Source organism: Benincasa hispida, chromosome 9 (genome assembly GCF_009727055.1).
Source record: "Benincasa hispida cultivar B227 chromosome 9, ASM972705v1, whole genome shotgun sequence".
NCBI lineage: Eukaryota > Viridiplantae > Streptophyta > Magnoliopsida > Cucurbitales > Cucurbitaceae > Benincasa > Benincasa hispida.
Genome location: NC_052357.1, coordinates 59,569,442 through 59,587,109, shown reverse-complemented (window position 1 = coordinate 59,587,109; position 17,668 = coordinate 59,569,442). Strand labels below are relative to the sequence as shown.

At 30.5% G+C, this 17,668-nt stretch overlaps 1 protein-coding gene across 1 annotated transcript; it reads left to right on the top strand.

The window, feature by feature from the left end:
* The first annotated feature begins 2,566 nt into the window (after positions 1–2,566).
* LOC120087248 lies at positions 2,567–6,124 on the top strand. Its single transcript, XM_039044178.1, has 4 exons — positions 2,567–2,845; positions 2,930–3,285; positions 4,009–4,109; positions 4,912–6,124. Exons 1-4 carry the CDS (start codon positions 2,702–2,704, stop codon positions 5,565–5,567), a joined length of 1,257 nt encoding a protein of 418 aa, XP_038900106.1. The 5' UTR covers positions 2,567–2,701; the 3' UTR covers positions 5,568–6,124.
* The last annotated feature ends 11,544 nt before the right edge of the window (positions 6,125–17,668 follow it).

Sequence of the window (17,668 nt, the reverse complement as noted above, 5' to 3'; positions counted from 1 at the left end):
ACATAGATACGTATACAAGAATGTATGTATGCGAAGGAAGATGAGGACCAAACGATGAGTGTCATTAGAAACTTATGAATGTCTACATGAATTTTCTCAAGGTGAGAAAGAGCAAAATTGATAGTACCAGTGAAGTTGATGTTGACAAGTCAGTATTTGAAAGAATTGCAACTTCAAGACTGATGTGATGATTGGAAATATGATTGCGTTTCACATCAAACCAGTTGTGGAGAGTTTCATCGTCTTCATTCTATGTGACTATTTTGCTCATAGGATTTTGAAAGCCAATTTTAAACCGTCATTGTGTTTAAACTATAAACAAAAGTAAGAAAAATGTGTGTGAGCCAAAAAGGTCGGCGACTTGACGAGGGTAATCGTCAAAAGCTAGCCAAAACGATGAAATTCAAGAAAAGGTTGTTGAATCAACGATTGCAGACATGAGATTGAGAAAGAGAAAAAGAGATTTTGGGGGCCGACTAAGTAAAAAGATGAGATTTAGGTTTTTTGTTATCTTATTTTAATAATAATAATAACAACAATATTAATATTAAACTGAATATATATATATAGACGCATATGTTTCAAATATTTAAAATTTAATTTTCATTTATATGTTTCTTTTTAAGTACGACAAATCATTTTTACGTGTTTATATATGAAAAATTGAATATATATATTTCAAACATTTAAAGTTTAATTCTCATTTATATGTTTTTTAAGTACAACAAGTCGTTTTTACGTGTTTTAATATGAAAAATTGAAAACATACAAAATATGAAGAAAAAAAAAGATCCAACTTAATTTGATGAAAATATGTATAAAACAATGAAAAAATATTTAAATACAACTGAATTTGTAGCAAACATTTAAACAAATAGAAAGTTAGTTAGATAAAATCAAATTTAATAATAAATAATAAATTCAAATATAATTTGGGGAGAAAATTCATAAAGTTTGTCGTGATTAATTCAATAAGTTGTTGGATAAAATCTAATTTGATAATAAAATATAAATTCAAATATAATTTGGGAAAAGAAAAAAAACGGGAAGTTTGTTTATTTATAATTACATTGTATTCGTAATTTCATTTTCATTTAAGTTTTAATAACCACATTGCATTTATAACCCCATCAACCACAAAACCTACTAAAGACGCCTTAGTCGATGGCAAAAACAACAAGATTACAAAAGTGAGTACTTATTTATTTGTCAAAAAGACAAATTAATGGTATAATAAGATAATAATGAATACAAAGTGATTAAAAAAATATAAAAATAAAAAAATTTAAATCAAATATACAGTTTATTAAACGATAGTATGTATAAAATATTAAGTAAAATCATAAAAAAAATTAATCCGAATTTAAAATAATAAAAATGAATAAAATAATGTAAAATTTATAGATATATAGTTATAAACAAATTAGAGATAAATTAATTCTGAATATTTTTTAAAAGTAGCTAAATCAAAACAGAACATATAGTTAATTTGAATCGATTAGGGAAGAAAAATAAGGAATAGATTGGTTTATTTTAAATCAATTCGTGAAGTTATCAAAAATCTAATTTCAATATTAAAAATAAATTCAAACTCCAAAAGAGGGTGAAAATTACAGGATGTCACTCATTTTCAATTTTTAAATTGAATCTGTTAGATTATAATATGATCAATTTAATTATTAATCAAGCTCTCTAATTACATTATATTTATATCCTAGTTATTAATCAAGTTCTCCACTTGCACTATATTTATATATTAGTTATTAATAAAATTCTATTGAGACCGTTCTGTAAGTCACACCCTCTGATTGGCCACTACTTCTCCTTTTATACAATTAGCTATTCTCACTACTTCTCCTTTTATGCAATTGGCTATTCTTCGAATCTTGAAACCCGTCACTATTTATGATTCTATATTTACCATATATTTGTAGTTTCATTGATAATAAAAGCTTTAAACTAGACAAGGACAAGGATTTGAAAATTCGTGACCATGTGCATGGAATTGCCACAAATCTTATTATTTACCGATTTTGTCATTTTTGAAAACCAAATCCTAAAATCTACCCTACAATTAAAAAAAAAAAAATCCAACGTATCTTTATCTAGAAGGAGATATGCATATTTAAAAATAAAAAATAAAAAATGATACGTCAATTCACGTATCTGTCACGTATTTGGACATATCGTGACAGATACATATCTGATACTATTTTTCTGTACAATTAGAAGTATCTATGCTACCTAGATGATACATTATATATATATTTTAACTTATTTGAAAAACATAAAAAAAAGTTTTCTTTATTAAATTATATATATTTTTTTATTTTTTTAAAATATCTATGATACATACTTTACTGCATTCAAATTGTTTGGTATATTCTATTGATTTGTTCCATCATAATTTATCATAGAATAATTTTTTTAAAAATATTTTAATTTATTGTTTACGTGGGTAGTGAGGGTGAAACGCAAAAGTGGAGAGAGAGTAGAAAATAATCGTAATAATAATAATAATAACGATGATGATGAAAAGAGATGATAAAAAACAAAAGAAAGAAAAAAGAAGGGAGGCCCACAAAACCACTCTCTCTCAAGTTTTCCTCATTACATATCTTGGATCCCTCTCCATTTCTTTAACTCTGTTTCTCGCTGTGTGAGGAAAAACAGAAAAACAGAGGAACTTGCATTTGTTTTCATGGCGCTCTTAACTAATTCCTTCCAAGATCACAAGAAACCCCTCCGCAATAAACGCCGGAAAAAACACCCAAACCCAACTCCGCCGCCCTCTTCCGCCCAATCCTCATGGGACCATATCAAGAATCTCATCACCTGCAAACAGGTATACTCTGCTTCACTTTAATTCATTTCACTCATATAATCTTTTTTTCTTTAAATAAATTTGATGATGTTCTTGATTTTGTAGGTTGAGGTTTCCAGAGTTCAAGAGCCGGCGAAACGGTCACCGGCGTACTCGAAATTGGGGTCTTCTTGCAGGTCCATATGTAGCTTTAGAGATGTGGTTCATGGCAATGCTAAAGTAGTTCATAGAGCCGACAACTCGCCGGAAAGCAGCTCCGTCGGACAGGAAACCAGGTTGCTTACTAGAAAACCTGCAAACGGTTCTTCGTCGCGTTCTCTAACGGCGCCGGCGTCGGTGTCGGCCAGAACCAAAAATGGCGGTTCGGCTTCTGGTTCGTATAATTCCTCGTCTTCTAGAGGAATACAATTACGAAAACTTTCTGGGTGTTATGAATGCCACACCATCGTTGACCCTAGCAGGTATTTTCTCATTCTTGAATCGATTGAGATGCGTTCATGTCAGTAATTATGTTCTTAAAATTGTTAGTTTGGATGTGAGTCATCACATAAAAGAAAATAAAATTTTAGTATATAGAGGGATATCTATTTTTATTTAAACATTTTTAAAATACATTTAAAAAAATTATTTTGAATGATGGTTAAACACTTCAAATTTTTCAATATGAATTGTTTTTTTAAAATTAAACACTGTAAACAAAATACATTCTAATTCAATAAATAGGTGGGTGCTTTCTGAACTTGTTTGTTGAATACTTATCTTTTTACTATTAGAAAAAAAATATTTAAAAAAATATATACGTCAAATTGTAATCGAACGGTTGAATAGAGTAGAAAGTTTTCGTCATATAATCATTTTATTTGTTGTTTTTAATTTTTGAAAATTAAATTTATTTTATTCTAATTTCTTACTATATTTTGCATATTCCATAATATAAGAGTTAAGAGTTGAATTCTAAGTAAAATTGTAAGAAAAAAATAAAATTAATTTTTATTTTTAAATTTTCAAAAATTGACACAATTTTTGATAGGAAGGTAACCAAAAAAAATGAAAGTAAGGGTATACGTTTAATTTTTTAAAATAAAAAATAAAAGATTAAATGTTTACTAAAACGGGTCATTAGCCATAGGTCTTATATTTAATTTTAAGAAGAAAAAAATTTGAAAATTGGAATTGAAATTCAGGTACCCAATTCCAAGGAGTTCTATACGTCCATGTCCTCAATGTGGAGAGGTCTTCCCCAAGATTGAAAGCTTAGAGCTTCACCAATTAGTTCGTCACGCTGGTAAATTTTCCCTATTTCTTTTTTCTTTTTACCTTTTCTTCTTAATTCAGCTCTACAAACTTCTTCAACTAGGTTTTTTTTTTAACAAAGATTATCTAAGATTATAATAATCACCTCTTGTTATTACAGTCAATATCATTTTGTAGTTCTCAATTAACTACAATATTTACTATTTGTCACAATTTTTACTATTTTATCTTCATCATTTTTTTATTATTTATTATAGTATTTACTATTTTTCATAGTTTACACCTCAAACATATATCATTTTAATCCAAATTAAAATAATCTACACCCTAAACACAAACTATTATAATCCAACAATAATAATATAGAATTATAATAATAATTTTTTTCGTTTAAAAGCACCTATATATTTTTGTTACATGTTTCAGAAAAAAGGGTCTCCCTTTTTTTTCTTTTGATAGGTCTATTTAGTAAAGAAGAAGAGCAAAAAAATTTGTATTATTGAGTCGGTCGAAAAATATTATGATTTAATTTGAGTTCCATCAAAATGAAGGAAGCACTTTTATTGATACAGTTGAAAAGGGTAATTTAATAATAGCATAAATCGCTTTCATGGCCATGGGCACTTTGCCTTTACTCATACACCATTGCTCTCAAGGTTTCAATGCTCATTAATATTCAATTTACAGCTGGGTTCCTGTGGTATGACGTGTCATGTTTTTAATTCTTACCTTAAGAGTAAAAAACCTGCACGACCCGTTGACCTGACCGACAAAAAGATATGTCAAAATTAATTCCATTAAATTTGTAATTTTTTTATTATTATTTATTATAGTATCGGAATTGGGTCCTGACGATTCTGGTCGAAACATCGTGGAGATTATTTTCAAATCAAGCTGGCTTAAAAAGGACCGTCCAATTTGTAAGATCGAACGGATATTAAAGGTCCACAATACCCAACGCACAATCCAACGGTTTGAGGATTGCCGTGACGCAGTGAAGACACGTGCACTCGGAAGCACCAGAAAAAACCCGCGATGTGCGGCTGACGGTAATGAGCTGTTGCGGTTCCACTGTAGCGCCTTGTGGTGCGACCTCGGCTCACGTGGCTCAACCGGCTTGTGCGGCTCGATTCCCGGTTGCGGTGTCTGCAGTGTTATCCGTCATGGATTCCAGTGTAACCCCGGTGGGCCCCCTGGTGTACGGACCACCGCTAGTAGTGGTAGGGCCCACGATTCGTTTGAGTGTGGCGACGGGCGGCGACGGGCGATGTTGGTGTGCCGTGTCATCGCCGGGAGAGTGAAGCGGATCTCGGAGGATGCTGCGACGGCGACAGCGACGGAGGAGGAGAATGTGGCGGCGGCGGCAGCCTCATACGACTCGATTTCACGACACTCCGGGTTGTACTCGAATCTCGAGGAGTTGATGGTTTTCAATCCAAAGGCTATCCTTCCTTGTTTCGTTGTCATCTACGAAGCGCTCCAAACCTAATTAACGACGTCGTTTTAGAAGAAATATATGGTTTAATTTAGTTGTATTTCTTTCCTTTAACTCCTTTTATAGTTTTAAATTTTTTTAATTTTTAACTTTTCTTGCCTTTTCTTTTACATTTTTCAATTATACTATTTCCTTCTTGTGGATGTTAAATGTGAGTAATAAATAAGGGTATCCAAATATTTAATGAGTTCAGTTTAGATAAGAAATTATGTCACTAGAGAAGAAAATTGAAAATTTCTCTCTCTAATGTGGTCTAATTTTTGCTCTAAATTTTTTTTTCTGACTCATTGGGTACGAGCTTATTGTTGATTACATTTAATATCTATTTATAGAAATACTATAATTGAAAATTTTTAACGCAAGAAGTTAAATTGAAGAATTTGAAACTATAGTTCAATTATAAAGCACTTTAAAATGTAAACTCTAAAACAAATTTGATCATGTATTTCTTTAGGGTAGCTAACTTTACGGTTGTACATAGCTTTTGACGTTGTATTTATCGAAATTGTGGGTATTAATTGTCATAACTTATTTTATCTATTTTTTTATTATATGAGCTCAATTCAATAGTAATTAGCATGATGTTCTTTTAATCTCTTCATCTCTACCTTACAAGTTTTTTTTTAAAAAATATATATTTCATCTCTTTTAAAGTGAATTAGTACGTATTATCAATGGAAGAATTTTTCTTTCGGCGCTTTAATTTTGTTATTATTTATTATTATTTTTGGTAGGTAATGATGGGTTTATTTTCTTTTTATGGGCAATTTATGATGAAGGAGGAAGGAGAAAAGAAAAAATGATGAGGGTCCACGTGAGAGATTCTTGGGAAACATTTGAAGGAAGAAGTGGGCCTTCTAGGTCTTTGGCTTAGCTTTATTGACCCGAAATTTAGACAACTCTCCATCATTTCATTTCACCTATATTATCAAAATAAGAAGCATATGCATGTTGAATTATTGAGCATTGGAAAATGATATTTTCTATGACACATTATTTGATCATTGACATTATATGCCCACCTTTTGCCCTTGCGTTATATTTGTTTATCAATTTTCAAGGAGAGCCTTGCTACCTATCTAACATTATATACCTAAATATTTCTCAACAAATACTTTTTTTCTTATTGAAAATGTGTAGCTATATAGCATACAATTATCTCAAATGGATTAAATACCGAGAGGAGATCCAATATAAAAGAAGAACCAAATAATATTGTTACAAAATATATACATAGAGAGAGAGATTTTGTTGTCTTAATTTGAAGAACAAATTAACGATTGTGTTAAAATAAAAGCTATCATCATAGCTCAATTCAACTGGCCAATCCTAATTTAATTTGTTTCCTTTTTTGCTTGCCATTTCATTAGATATAATATATGGAGCATAGTGTATGAGTCAATTCCATATTTTTTTTTTCTTAAAAAAAAAAACATATTTTTGTGATGACATGCAAGTAAGATTTGACAACAAATCACATCCCAAATGAAGGGAATGATGATGAGATGCATGAATCTTGTGTTTTTTTTTTTTTAATTGTCCTTTTTCCATTATTATTGATCCATTAAACTTAGAGGAAGAAACTTCCAAGCAAGGTTTTATTGAATTTTATTTTCCTTTTCTGTGAAAAACTACAAAATTAAGAATGTGTCAGATTCAGAAATGGATCTTGTGGGTTTCTGTTTCTGTCAGCTGTTACTTTGATTGAGTAATTCTAATTTTACTGTCTGCATTTCGGCATCTAAAGCGGAAGAATGACCCGAAGCAAAAGCAATAATATATACTCTTTGTTTTTTCTGCCCATTTTCCCCTTCTCTTTTGTTTTTCTCTTCTATTTTAGGCTTATTCTTCACCTATGTATCTACCAATCTTTTTCTTTTCTTTTTCTCTATTATGTTTTTCTTGGTATGTACTCCAAGAAAAAGCAGTTAAAAATATGAAAACTACTTGGTGCATTTCTAGCATCACTATCTTTAGTATTTCGATAAATTGTCCGATCATAATTTATCAAATGGTAAATTTTATTTTTTTCTTTTTCTTTTTTAGAATATTTTAGTATTTTTTTTTATGTGAATGGTGAGATGAGATGGGTACATCTTAGAATACATCCAAGTATTTAGGCTTTATTGGATAAATATTTGATTTTTAATTTTTATTTTTTTGAAAATTAAACTTATAAACATTACTTTCATCCATAAGTTATTATGTTTGGTTATTAACTTTCTACCAATGTTTTCAAATCAAGTCAAGTTTTTTTTAACGGACAAATCGAAAAAAGTCATCCTTAAAGTATGGTGGTAGTTGCAATTATACCATGAAACTTTCAATTATAAAAATTGGGCTCTCAAACTTCATGAGTAATAAAATTAGACCCTCAAACAAATAATAGTTGTAGAAATTAGGTCCCTAAATGATAAAAATTGAACCCTCAAACTTACACAGTTGTCATAATTTCTACAATTATGTAAGTTTGAAGGTTTAATCTTATTACTTATATAAGTATGGTGACTTAAATTTTACGATTGAAAGTCTAAGAGTATAATTGCAACTATCACCATACTTTAATTAAGAGTGATTTTGCAATTTACCCTAAAAAATAGTTTTCAAAAGTTTATTTTTATTGTTAGAATTTTACTGGGAAAGAACAAAATTGTTACAAAACGAGACCTCAAATTTTAGTTTTAAGATAGAACACATTATATAATATTTATTGTGAGGATATGAAAAGTTTGTGGTCCTTAAACTCATCCACTCAAAGGATTAATGTAGTATATATCTCTATCACTCGAGTTTAAACCAACTTTTCGACTCTCCAATATATCTATTAATAAACACAATTTTAGCCCAAAAGAGTAAAATCAATCAAATATGTAATAACTCAAATTTGTTCCAAATATAGGGTGGGACAAGAAGGAACTGATCATAAAATCGATATTAATTAACTCAGTACTATTTTTCAAGTCAATGCTTCGAAGAGAAGTATCCTCTATTAAGTAATATTTAATTTTGTGTCGCATCTGTTTCTCGACTAGGACTTCAAAAGGGTCGATTCAATGTAATTTAGTTACAATTTTCTTTGATGTATAGTTTGTAGAGGTCTGTGCGATAACGGTTAGATTACGAGAGACACGATTAGAGTTGTATATTTATTTTTTGTGGTGAAGTCAAATTATGTAACAGTGGGTGCAATTATTGACAGGAGAGGAAGATGTATTAACTCCGATAAAACCTACAGCAACAGATGTTCTATCTAGGGGGGCACAACGAGATATTCAGTTTTATCACATTCGACGATCTCAAAATTTGATGGTAGATGATGTAACTGGTTTGGCAGCAAACGGAGATGAATCTCATGGCAATAATTGAAGGCCTTAAGCTAGCCAAATCACTGGGTATTCAATCGATCTAAGTCGAAACAGATTGTCGACTGACAGTGAATCTCATAAACAAAGAACAATTGGCTCTAAACGAAATTGGAAGAAATATCGAAGAAATTAGGATGCTGAAGGAAGAGTTTAGAGTAGTCTCATTTACTTATATAAATCGATTGTGTAATAAATTAGCTGACACTCTAACTAAAGAGGCTAGAATTACCCAACAAACTTGACATATGGGTCTGGGATTATCCAGTCCATTCCCAATCTATAGTTGAATCAAATCAAATGTATATCAAGCTCAGCCCATGAGGCTGTAATAAAATTCCTTCTTACTAAAAAAATAAAATAAAATAAAAAAATCCCTACAATTAAATGAGCCTTACAAATAAGCTGAGTTGGCAAACAAAAATAATAAATTTCCTTTTCTTCTCTTTCCCCGATACTCTTTTTCTTCTTAACTTCATCATCTCCATGGCTTATGGCTATCGTTGTTTGATATTTTAACCAAAATTAAAAAAAAAGAAGAAAAATATGAAAGATTCCTGAAATACCCCTCATCTTTTCTTTCGCTGCTTGTAAACGATTTAAATGGTTTCTTCAGTACATGGTTGAAAAAATTTCAAACTTTTGGAAAGATTAGAATATCAAACTTAAATATTTTTTTTTAGTACATGTGTGATGTGTGTAATATGTAAGATATGAAGATTTACGCCATAATTTAAAAAGAAAAACGATTACATGTCAATTGTCGTTGAGTTATGCTTATTTCGAATTGACATAATTAATTTTTGGATAAAATGTATTTTTTGATTTCTGAGATTTGGAGTTGGTATCTATTGGTCTATGACTTTCTAATGTTTCAAAATAAACATTTTAATCTTCACTTATGTCAAAATACTTATAAATGATTCATGACTTAACTTTAAGTTATTTGATATTTACTGGATTATTATGTGTTAACATGAATGTTAATTGTATTTGATCACATGTCAACTATATTTGATTGATTGAAAAATCAATTAAATATTATTCATTTAATTAGAAATGAATCTTAAACTTCAAGGACAAAAAATATATTTTGTCCAAGAATTAATTATGTTAGATCTCGTTTAATAATCATTTGGCTACGAGTTATTGGTTATTAGTTTTATGTTTTTAAGAAACAAAAACCATACACGTTTAGTTACTATATTTTATTTTCTGTTTTTTTTTAAAAAAAACATGTTTGATAATTTTGTTTTTGCTTTCTATTTTTTAAAAAATAAAAAAATATATGTTTTTATGACTTTTTTTTTTAGTTTTATATTTTTTCTATAAAAATAAAATCGAACTATTTTTACATGATTTTCCCATCTAGTACACATAATTATAAAAAGTATATCATTTTTTATTTCTATAATCCTATATTGATGAAATAATATTTGTACTTATTATTCACAAATTAAAAGAAAAAATAACAAAAATAAATATATTGAAAAAATACAATAAATTAGTTTTTATAGACCATTTATAAGAGAATAATAAAATAAATATTGTTATGGTGCTCAAAGTGTTATGAACAATTGTTTTCTATGATATGACAAATTAATGACCATTTAATGCAAGACTATCTCAACCATAGAACTCGATGAACACTATAACATGTGAGTAATTTGTATATAAAAGAGATTGAAAGTTGAGGAAATTTTTTTCTATATTTTTATAGACTACTTGTATCAATTAAAATAGCCATATCTTTTGATACAAAGTTGTGTTCTTTTAAAAAAAAAAATGTGTCTCCTTTTATTAAGTTCGTGGGTTTTTAAGCCATTAATGAAAATTTATGGTATTCTATTTCTTAAAACAATTAGTTTTATTTATTTTTTCAACAATTTAACTTTTAGTTTTGATTTTTTTTTTTTTAAAAATCAAGATATTCTTGTTCATATAAAAAAGGAGAATTGATACAGAACTTGAGTACTATAAAATAAAATATTATTTTCGATGTTATTTACTATTTACTTTCATATAAAATTGGAAATTATTATTATAAAATAGAAAATAAATCTTTTAATACAAAGTTGTGTTTTTAGAAAAGGCGCAACCTTTTATTAAGTTTTTTTTTTTTTTTTAAACCCTCTAATGAAAATTTATGGTATACTTTTTTTTAATACTTTTATTTATATTTTTCTACAATTTCACTTTTTCTTTTTTTTTTTTGAAAAGAAATGCATGTTTCATTCAACTTGCCACATGGGCATAATTTGTACAAGTGTCCTTATGGAGTTGGTTTAATATCCATGATGGATAATTAGAAAACCAATCGACATTAAGATCACCTAATCTGACATTTTTTGTAACTTTATCCGCTATGCCATTACAATTCCGATTACAAAATTGAAAGGAAATAGAGGTAAAATTATGAGCTAAGGATTTAATTTCATCGATCCAGCCATCTGCAATAATTGATGTAACATCCCAAATTTTTTAGGTAATTTTATTAAATTATCTTGAAATATTTGGATAAAATATGGGACTAAAAATTTAATTTAGAAGGCAAAATAATTAATTTAAAAGATACTTGTAAAGAATTGGAATTTTAATTCAATTTAAGAGAAAACTTACTTAGGGGAAAGTGTGATTTTCAAATTCATTAAATATTTGGAAGGATTAATTTATCTCAACTATTGGATTGTATTTTTTTAATTTTGGTTTGAAGCCAAAATTAAGTTAATTGGAGAAGTTAATTGGTTTGAGATTATTTTGATAAAAGTTTCGAAATTTTTGGATTATTTTGGATAAAGATTTGAAAATAAAGAAAATGAAAAGATTTGGAAAAGATTTGAAAAAGATTTTTATAAGAGATTTGGAATTTTTGGATTATTTTGGATAAAGATTTGAAATTTTCGGATTATTTTGGATAAATATTTGAAAATTAAAAAAAAAAAAAATTAGGATTTTGGAAATTAAAAGTGTTGGGGTTGATGCCTTAAATCTTGTGGATTCTGTAGTTTGTAATTATATTGTATAAACAATTTATTTATTTAATAAAATCTGAACTATTTTACTAGACATTTAGTAGCATTAATCCACAAAACCAATAAACAAACATATGTTATCTTCTGAAGTTTAAAAGACATACAAATGGATTATGTTAAATAGATTATGTTTAACTGATAACCTAAACAGTCTGTAATAGATGAATAAGGTTGGGTACCTTATCCTATCCTATTGACACTATGAATACGATTTGTTTTGTAGATGTTACAATTGTTGCAAAGTTCTACAAATGATCTAATCTTGATTATTCATGTAGAGACATGTGAACAGAGGCATTATATATAAAAGGTTTTGTATAAGGATGGACCATGAAATGAATAGTCTCATTATATAACACCGTTAATAGTAGAGACTTATATTTCACCTCCCGTCTTTTGATTTGCATAGGTGAGAGTGGACAGTTCGCCAACTCAATATGCTTACCATTTTGGGGATTTGTCTGATTGGGATGCTGAGAATACAACTACAGAAGACAAAATTAGGTTAAATAGATAAATTGCCCCCTTAAAGGTTGACTCCTAGGCTTGAACAATGTGGCACCATATCCTCTCTTGGCCCGAGAGGTATTTGGTCATGATTGGACTATGACTTATTGTTCATTAGAGGGATCAGTGATACTTAAGAAGTTAGATGTAACTACATGGGCAAAACGGTAATTTTGATCTAGTTGTTTAGCCATTTGTGAAGGGTCATCACACTGTTGACTAGTTAGTGCGAAAAGTGAAGTTGATTAATTTAATTAAAGAGGTTTAATTAATTGATAAAGTTACTATTGGAGCTTCAAACTATAGTCCATAAAGTCCCCTCTGTAGATAATTGAGAATCAATTTAATTTTGGATTAATTTAAAGTTACTATTGGAGCTTCAAACTATAGTCCATAAAGTCCCCTTTGTAGATAATTGAGAATCAATTTAATTTTGGATTAATTTGAATTTTTCAAATTAATTGAGAAAATTAATTATATATGATATAATTGAAGGATTTCTATTGGGGAGATAACCTTGAGCGGAAACGAATAAACCAAATTCCATTTTTATATTGAATACAAATTTCACAATAAACAAGAAACAAAATATGCATTTAATTATAAATTACAGCAAGCTAATGAAAAGGTTTTAGAAACCTCACATTTGAAGACCTTTCTTCACGAATTCCCTTGAACAATTCACGAACTCTTTGAAGAATTTCTTCAAGAATAACCTCGAACAAGAATGAACACTACCATTAATGTTTTCTCGGTATTCTCAGGATGAGAACTCAGGAGTGGTGGGCTCTGACTATTTTGGTTTTGAGAGAAAACTTAATGTTGAGGAGGAAGGACTGAGCATGTTCTCAAAACTCAAAACAAACACACAGAACTCTTCTGTTGTTTTCTCACTATCTCAATCGATCAACAGGCTAAGCCAAGAAGAAGAAGAAACTTTTTCTTTTCTACATGCCAAAAATAACCACCTACCACTTACGTGGGTGGAGAGAAAAGAAGGGGAAGGGAGTTGTAACTCCCTCTCATATTAATAAAATAATAATTAATATAAATATAAATATAAATATAAATATGATAACTAACTTATCATATATATATATTAAATTATATGTTATATCAAATACAACATATATAACCTATAGTTTTAATATTGTAATACATACAATATAAGCTATATTTTCTTTTCTCTTTTATATGATATTTAATATAAATCACATTTATATTAAATTTAACATCTATGAGTCCAATTCATTGAAACTATATTTGAATCTCATTCAAATATTTATTTCCTCTCATTAAACTATAACATATCAAATACATTATAACAATTATATCACATATAATTGAATCAACTTAATTACATCATATATAATTAAATCCTTCTATTAATTTGAACAATTCAAATTAATCCAAAAGCTGATTCTTAATTAATCCTATTGAGCTACCAAGAGGACCTCATGGACTTGTAGCTTGAAGCTCCAACGATACATGAATAATTAATTAAACTCTTTAATTAAATTATTCACCATCTGTTAATTGTCAGATACTCCACTAAAGACCGATAGCTTCACTTTTCGCACTACAGATATATTTTTGTGTATATTGGATATAACCAACCAATAGTACGATGACCCTTCACAAATTGCTCGTAAGTACAGTTGGGCCAAATTACCGTTTTTCCTCTGTATTTAGATCTAACTTCTTAAGTACCATTGATCCCTCTAATGAATAATAGACCATAGTCCAATCATGACTAAACTTTTCTCTGCCCAGGAGAGGTTGTGGGGCCATATTGTTCAAGACCTGAAATCCTTAAGGGAGCAATTTATCTACTTACCCTTGCCTCAGAGAAGAGGTGAATTCTATCTTGTGTAACTATGTTCCCAGCTCCCCAATCAGACGAATCCCCAAAATGGTAGGCTTGTTGAGTCGGCGATCTGACCCTCTCATCTATGCAAATTAAAAGACCGCCCTCATAAGTAGGAGTTCACAGCTCACTCAGGATTCAAGTCATGTTACCTATGGTCATCCTAGTGAAATGTAAGTCTCTATTATGAACGGCGTTATATAATGAAGACTAAACATTTCGTGGTTCAGTCTTATACAAACTCCTTTGTATAGAATATCCCTGCTCGCATGTCTATACATGAATGATCACGATCAGATTATTTATAGCACTTTACAACAATTGTAACACCTACAAAGCAGGTCATACTCGTAGTGTCACCAGGATGAGGCTGAGATAAGGTATTCAGCCTCATCCATCTACTACAAGACATTTAGGTTATCACTTAAACATGATCCACCAGTATGTCTCTACATATATGTTTAAGTTACAAAGATAATCTTGAATGTTAGTTTATTAGTTTGTTGTTAATGCAACTAAAATATCATATATTTTATAGACAATGAATAAAATATCATATATTTTATTAAATACCAATGAGTTTGTTCAATAATGTTTACAAACTATAAGACCTACGAGATTTAGGGCATCAACTTCAACAATTTTCAACTTGACCTAAAGCTAGTGAGGTGTACAATATAGTCAAAATACAAAAGTCACAATAATAAACTAGGGTATAAACACGTCCAGTACAAATCTCCAACTTGCCCTAGTTCAGACGTGGCTTGTCCCATAGACCCATACTTGCAGGTGACCCTCAAACACCGTAGTCGTGAGGGTCTTTGTAAATGGATCAGCAACGTTGTGCTTTGAAGCTATCTGATTGAAAATCACGTCCTCGTTGCATAATCTCTTGGATGAGATAATACATCCGCTCTATATGCTTGTCACGCTTATGACTCCTAAGCTTTCGAAAATTATCCACAACACCACTATTATCATAATAAAATGTGATGGGCCTTTGACATGTCTTGAACAACTTCCAGATCGGTCAAGAATTTCTTGAGCCAAATGGCTTTCTTAGCAGCTTTACAAGCCGCTACATACTCAACCTCCATGGTGGAGTCAGCGATGCACCCTTGCTTGGTGCTTCGCCATACTACTGCCCCTCCGTTAAGAGTGAACACTGATCCTGGTATGGATTTCCTAGAATCCTTATCAGTCTAAAAATCAGAGTCTGTGTATCCCGTAAGGATCAAATCCTTAGAGTCATACACAAGCATGTAGTTCCTCGTTCTCCATAGATACTTGAGGATTTTTCAACGGTGGTTCAATGATCTAATCCTGGATTAGATCGATATCTACTGACTATCCTCACTACTTCGCAGATGTCAAGTCTAGTACATAACATCACATACATCAAGTTGCCCATAGCAGATGCATAGGGGATTTGTCTCATCTCCTCAACCTCTTGAGGTGTCTTAGGACACTGTTCCGCTGCGAGATTCGATCTCTTCAATTAGAGCCCTAAGAAGTAGAGAACTAGAGTTTCAAATAGAAGGTAAGAGTGTTGGTGGTGCTGAGTCCCTGTTTTCTAAAGGCAAGAATTAGTTTAAGAAAGGCTCTTTCAACAAGAATCAGAAAGTGCTTAGAGAAAGGCCAGTCTTGAAATGCTTTATCTGCTATAAGGAAGGGCATTTCAAGAGGAATTGCACTGGAAGGGGAAAACATTAGAGAAGAGGTGATAATAGAAGATACAAACCATATGGTAGAGATGAGCCATAACTACAGCTGGGTAAAAATACCGTTTTACCCCTACAGTTACATCTAACTCCTTAAGTATCACTGATTTCTCTAATGAACAAACAGTTTATAGTCCAACTATAAACTAACATCTCTCGAGCCAGTGAGAGGTTGAGGCCTCATTGTTCAAGACCTAAAACCAACTATAAGGGAGCAATTTATCTATTTTCCCAAGGAATGAGAATGAGTGAATTTCATCTTGTGTACCTGTGTTCCCAACTCCCTAATTAGACAAATCCCCAAAATGGTAGGCTTATTGAATCGATTATCATGGGCACTCTCACCCATACAGATCAAAGGACTGTCATTATAAAACAGGAGTTCACAACTCACTCAAAATTAAGGTCAAGTCTCCTATGGTCATCCTAGTGAAATGTAAGTCTCCTCTAGTAACAATGTTATATAGAGAGTCTATTTATTTCGTGGTATGATCTTATACAAACTTTTTGTATAGAATACCTCTGCCCGCATGCTTCTACATGAATGATCAAGATTAGATCATTTGTAGCAATTTACAACAATTATAACATCTACAAAGCGGGTCGTATTCGTAATGTCACAGGATAAGGTACCCAACCTTATCTATATATTACAGACCATTTAGGTTATCACTTAAACATGATCCACATGTATATCTCCACATACATGTTTAAGGTTCATTAGATAACCTTGGATCTTAGTTTATTTGATTGAATTAATGCAATCTAAATGTCAATAAAATAATTCTTATTTTATTGGATATGTAATTTGTCTTTACAAGCCATAAGATACATGAGATTTCAGACATAAATTCCAACATCTCTTCATCTGTGGGGGTAAGCTAATTCTACATTCCAGAGAGCCCGGAGAGAATTCTCCCAACAATCAGAAGACTCCTAGACTCTTGAAGTTGCATACTCTTTGAAGACACGAGTCTACTGAAGATACAAAGACTCTTCAAAAACTTCAACTTCAAGAACATCACGCACTTCACTTCTTCAAGTCAAGTGTACGCATTCAACTGAGAGAGAATCAGAGGATCAAGTATTAGAGATCGAACCACATCACATAAAATAAATATCAACATCAACATCAACTAAAGTACAACTCCACGAAACAACTTTCTTCGAAAACATGGTGCGAACAAATTGGCACGTCTTGTGGGATATCTCTATATCTCATCTCTTTCTCGTCATTTAAGTAAGAAAAATCAACAAATAGCACTAAAGAAAGCATCATCCAAAACTACCGTCGTAAGTGACACTTACACGTGACTTGTTACCTGCAGCCATTCAAAAGAGATCATGCATGAATAAGAACAAGGTTTTGTCCTCACAAAGAAAAGCTGGAAACAACTTATAGAATCTTCTAAAGAGAGGATCTTCGTCAAAGAAAATCCTTTGTTCGACAACTATGCTCCTACTTCTGATCAATCAGAGAAAGAATCACACCTTGAAGTAGTATCTGTCATTATGGCTGACGTAACGGTTGAGTCAGCTATACCAGAGATGGAGAGAAAGATAAATTTCTTAATGAAAGTTGTAGAGGAGTGAGATCATAAAATCA

Coding starts and splice junctions, on each gene's coding strand:
- LOC120087248 (XM_039044178.1), top strand. CDS start 2,702: ATGGCGCTCTTAACTAATTCCTTCCAAGATCACAAGAAACCCCTCCGC. Junction 2,846..2,929: donor ATCTCATCACCTGCAAACAG/GTATACTCTGCT, acceptor TTGATTTTGTAG/GTTGAGGTTTCCAGAGTTCA. Junction 4,110..4,911: donor CCAATTAGTTCGTCACGCTG/GTAAATTTTCCC, acceptor TATTTATTATAG/TATCGGAATTGGGTCCTGAC.